The sequence below is a fragment of the Rhodotorula toruloides genome (assembly GCF_000320785.1).
Source record: "Rhodotorula toruloides NP11 unplaced genomic scaffold Scaffold58, whole genome shotgun sequence".
NCBI classification, from domain to species: domain Eukaryota; kingdom Fungi; phylum Basidiomycota; class Microbotryomycetes; order Sporidiobolales; family Sporidiobolaceae; genus Rhodotorula; species Rhodotorula toruloides.
Genome location: NW_015623018.1, coordinates 1 through 4,484, shown reverse-complemented (window position 1 = coordinate 4,484; position 4,484 = coordinate 1). Strand labels below are relative to the sequence as shown.

Below are 4,484 nucleotides of genomic sequence, written 5' to 3'. Positions count from 1 at the left end.
TTCCCCTCCCTTTCCGCCTCCTTCTGCATCTTCTTCTTTGCCTGTCGCCGAGCTCGCCTTTGCCGTCCTTGTCGCCATCTTCTTCGTCGCCGTCTTTGTCACCGTCTTCGCCGACTTCTTTGTCTTCGTCGCGGGCGGGTCTGCGCAGGTGCGTTCTTGCTTGCTCGCGCCGCGATCGTCTGTTTTTCGAGTAGCGGGGTGGACAACAAACTCGGGGCTTACTTGTGCACCACTGACTCTCCTCCCTTTTCCCGCCTTCGCAGGTTGCGGTCACAACCTGAGCGGTTTTGGGATGTCAAGATTGCGGATCGGTGGAGGTGGCATTGGCGTGTCTGCGGCAAGTTGTGTGGGTGTCGGGACGGCGCGTGGTGCCGTTGCTGGGATGGTGGGAAGGAGGAGCGGGCGGAGGAGGGCGAGTCCGTCGATGGCGGAAGTTGCGTAAGTCCCGTCGTCCTTTCGTAGCGGTGGGGTCAAGGGGTTAGCGGAGGACGTGTTGCTGATCCGCTTCTTTACCACTGTCCACAGCGTCACCTCCTTGACCTCCGCCAATTCCCTTTCTTCCCATCTCTCCTTCTTCTTCCGCATCATCGCCTTCAATTCGTTCCGCCTTCTCCTCTTCTCTCCTTTGGCAAACTCAACCTCCTCCCTGCGCGTTGTGATGCCGCGTAGGCGGAACGCGCGGTTTGCTGCTCTTTTCGCCGTCTTGCTCGCCTCGGCAAGCTCTTCGTCCCACCAAGACACGACTCAACCGGCTCGCGCCCGTGCGAAGGGCGTAGCGGCGGAGATGGCGATCTGGAGGGCGTTGGTGAGTTCGGCTGCGCGCTGGTCGATGTCGGCGGAGGTGAGGATCGGGGGGGTAGGAAGGTGGGCGGTTGCGTCACGGAAGGCGCGTTCAAGGAGCTCGGGGTCGGTGCGGCGGAAGGCGCGGCGAGGTGGTGGGGTGTAGGCGACGGTCTCGAGGGCAAGGACGAGCCGAACTGGGCGGTGGTGGGAGCCGGATTCAAGGTCATCGGCGATGCCGCAGCTGACGACTCGGTCTTCTGCGCGCAGCGAGCCGAGTACGAGGTTGAGTGGCTTTGGCGGGTGCGACTTGGTGTGCGGGTAGTAGGTGGGCGTGTTGGGTGGGAGGAAATGGGTGAGGTTGTGCGCTACGAAGGTGCGCACCGCTCTTTCTGCCTCGTCGTCTGGTTCGTCAACTGACTCGTCCCAATTGGGGTGTGACAGGTTGAAGTTGCCAGCGACGAGTACAAGTGAAGAGCGAGGCGTCGCGGCGAGGAGCGGCGGAAGGATCGTCGTTTCGAGAAGCTGCGAGCTGCGTACTTGTCATCGCAAGGGTTGTAGATACTGACAATTCTCGCCTGTTCTCCAGATGCTAGCTCGACGTCTACCGCAACGACGTCGCCCGATTCGACCGCGACTTGCGACGTGGTGGCCGGACCAAGGCGGGTTGAGAGGAGGATGACGTTGCGGGTTGGGGCGGGTTCGCTGTTGGGGAGCGAGGTTGGTGGGGGGGTCATGAGGCGCCACAGCGTTGGGATGGTGGGGAGGTCGCGAGGCGGTTATTGGATCAGGAAAAGGTCGATGGCGGCTGAGTTTGGGTTGTTAAGGAGGCAGAGGAGGTTGGTTTTGGAGCGATTGAGGTTGTAGGATACGATGGTGAGTGATTTCATTTATTGGGAGGGGGAGAGGAGGTCGAGGGGGTCGGGAGACTCGGGGCGGGACTGACTCTCCTTTGTCCGCAGCTCCTTCTTCGGCGCCAGTACCGCAACTCGCCTTGCCCTTGACAGCACCTTCCCCTTAGCGCCCTTCTTCTTGCCTTGCTCGCCCTTCGCCGTCGACGTCGCCCGCGTCGCCGTTTCTTTCCCCTTCCTTGACTTCTCAACCTTCTTCCACCCATCCACCTCTCCTCCTTCGACTTCCGGCTCCCTCCTCTCCTCCTTTGATTCCGACCTCGTCATCGGAAATGCCTCCTCGGTCTCGACCGCCCACGACTTGTCCGCTTCGCTCGCCATTGACTCGAAGTTGATGATCGGCATGGCGCGGTACTGGGTCGGGCGGTCGGCGAGCGGCGTAGGGACGTGCGTCCAGATGCCACTGGTGGTCTCGGACTCGAGGAAGGGCAAAGGGGATTGGCGGCGTGCGGCGAGCGTCGGGGAGAGAGGAGATTCGGCGACAAGGAGCGTGTCGGAAGTCGAGGGGGCGGAGGCGCCAGTCGAGGGCGTCAAGTCGGTACGGTAGGGGTTGTTGGAGGGCGCACAGAGCAAGGGCAAGTGAGGTGCGTCCCGCGTTTCTGCGAAGGTAGAGGGTTCCTTGCTAACGCGGGTCTCAACTCCGTCTGACTTCGCAGGTGCGTGTAGCGCCGGGGGCGCATACTCGACTTGAGGGTGACTTACTTGCTGACGCATTGCACCCGCAGGAATCGTCCTCTTTCCACGACCGGCTTCGACGTTGTCGACCCTGTCCTTTTCGCAGGGGGCGACGGTGGCTGACGGGGCGGAGGCCCCATTGGGCGTCGAGTCAATGCGGTGTGTCTCGGTGGAGGGCGCGCGGAGCGATGGCAATGCAGGTGCGTTCCTCGGGTCTGCGGAGAGGGAAGAGTCCTCGCTAACGCGGGCTTCAATTCCGTCTGACTTCGCAGGGGCGCGCAGCAATGGGGCTGCATACTCGCTTGAAGGGGGACTTACTTGCTGACCCTTTGCCCCCGCAGAATCCGCGATCTCGTCGACTTGGGCGCCGAAATCGGCGTCGGGGGATCGCTCGATGGAGAAGTTGGCGAGTTCGGGCGGCAGGACGGGCTCGAAGGGGTTCGCAGGTGTAGAGGATGTTGTGATGGTTGTAATCGGCGAGTTGCGGCCAGTCCCGCCAAGCGAGGGCGAAGTTGCGAGCGAGCCGTCTCCGGACTTAGCGAGTTTCGTGCGAGCCGGCTCGTCCTTCTTCTCCTTCTCCTCACTCTTCTCCCGCTTCTTCGACTTGTGCCCGCCTGCTGGGCCCTTCTCCATGCTCCTCGCGCCAACCAGTGCATCCTTGGCGCCTTCCGCGGCCCCCGCCGCCGCCGTGCCCGCCTCCTCCCGGTGCGTCATCTCTTTCTTCCCTCTCGCCCTCTCGCACCTTGCGCAGACCGTGGGGGCGAGCCAGAGGCGTCCCTCGTTGCCTAGGAAGTCGCTGACGTGTTTGTTGTTCCACAGGACAACCATGTACGACCCGAAAGGTGCGCCCGGCCTCCTCAAAGACAGCGCACGGACGCTCCTCACCGCGCCAACTTCGCCGATCCTCTTCTCCAGCGCCTCGACAACCTCTTCTTCCGACGCTTCGACTCTCGGGACGCCATCCACGACGAGAGAGAGAGATTCTTGTTTCAAGTCAAATCGGGCTAAGCCCATGGTGAGCGGCAGAGTCTGGCTGCTACAGCGCAAAACATGTTGGATGGGGTATCTACTGATGTGGGGAGGCTATAGTGGTGGTACAGAGGGAGGGTGGGCAGAAGAAGAGCGGTAAAGTAGGAGCGAGAGCGAAGAAGTGCGATAGAACAAGGGGGAGTGGGAGTGGGGAAGCGCGGCGTGGTGGGCTAATAGAGGAGGTTGTAGAGGGCTGGGGAGAAAAAAAAAAAGACCGCACCATTGAGAAACCATCAAGATAATGCCATTCTTAATCTTGACCTTCTTGGTCCGCGACGACGGCAACGACGACGGCGGAGACGGGAGGTGGGCAGGTCGTGTGGTAGAGTGTGGTGTAGGGTGCTTGTCGGGCTTGAAGCAAGGCGGAAGGGGGGCGAATTGGGCAAGTGAGAGTCGAAGAGGGCATTGGGGGGAGGAAAGTTGGAGTGGTCGATGCTCTGGGGCTGTCCTCCTACGCCTCGCTGCCGCCACATCCCTCCCTCAAGTCTTTGTCCCGCTGTTCGACCTTCGCTGCCTCCGTCAGGCGGGCAAAACGGCCGGTTGCGGCGATGAAGTCGAGGAGGGGAAGGCGGAAGTCGATGTTGCCGAGGAGCGAGCCACGGTGGGGGTCGCACGAAGCCGGATGTGTTTGTAGAGCAAGTGTCAAGCCTGCTTGTACAGCGGGCAGAGAATCAGGAAGTGTTCCCGACTCTCCACCTCGCCGCACTCGCAGAGTTCGGATCGGGACGAGTCAAAGCAGGCGTGATGTTTGTTGAGCGCAGACGCGTCGGTGCGTAGGCGGCAGAGGAGTGTTGCATGACGTCTCGGGAGCCCGGCGTAGTACTTGTGCGCTGAGGAAGCCGTCTTGACGACGTTGGCGAGGGGGCGGGGGAGCGACGAAGTCGACCATTCCGCATTCCACCGCTCAGTAACGGCACGCTTGTGAGCAGTCCAGAGAGCGGAGGTCGTGGCAGGAAAGCCAGCATCGTCGCCCAGCGAGCCGGAGGCGAAGCGACCGAGGTGACTGAGGTGGCTGGACTTGGCGAGATGGCGGGCCCGCGGCTTCGCCTCCTCCCAGTCACACCCCTCGTCCTCCGACCCGCTCGACAG

At 62.0% G+C, this 4,484-nt stretch overlaps 2 protein-coding genes across 2 annotated transcripts; both read right to left on the bottom strand.

Moving 5' to 3' along the window:
- Positions 1 to 744: 744 nt before the first annotated feature.
- RHTO_07070 (Endonuclease/exonuclease/phosphatase domain containing protein) lies at positions 745 to 1,517 on the bottom strand (the record flags this gene model as incomplete). Its single annotated transcript, XM_016420728.1, has 2 exons — positions 745 to 1,305; positions 1,350 to 1,517. The coding sequence occupies 2 exons, from the start codon at positions 1,515 to 1,517 to the stop codon at positions 745 to 747; spliced, it is 729 nt and encodes a 242-aa protein (XP_016269195.1).
- A 153-nt stretch (positions 1,518 to 1,670) lies between these two features.
- Positions 1,671 to 3,380, bottom strand: RHTO_07069 (uncharacterized protein; the record flags this gene model as incomplete). The annotated part of the gene is made up of 1 exon (XM_016420727.1): positions 1,671 to 3,380. One exon carries the CDS (start codon positions 3,378 to 3,380, stop codon positions 1,671 to 1,673), a length of 1,710 nt encoding a protein of 569 aa, XP_016269194.1.
- Between the last annotated feature and the right edge of the window lie 1,104 nt (positions 3,381 to 4,484).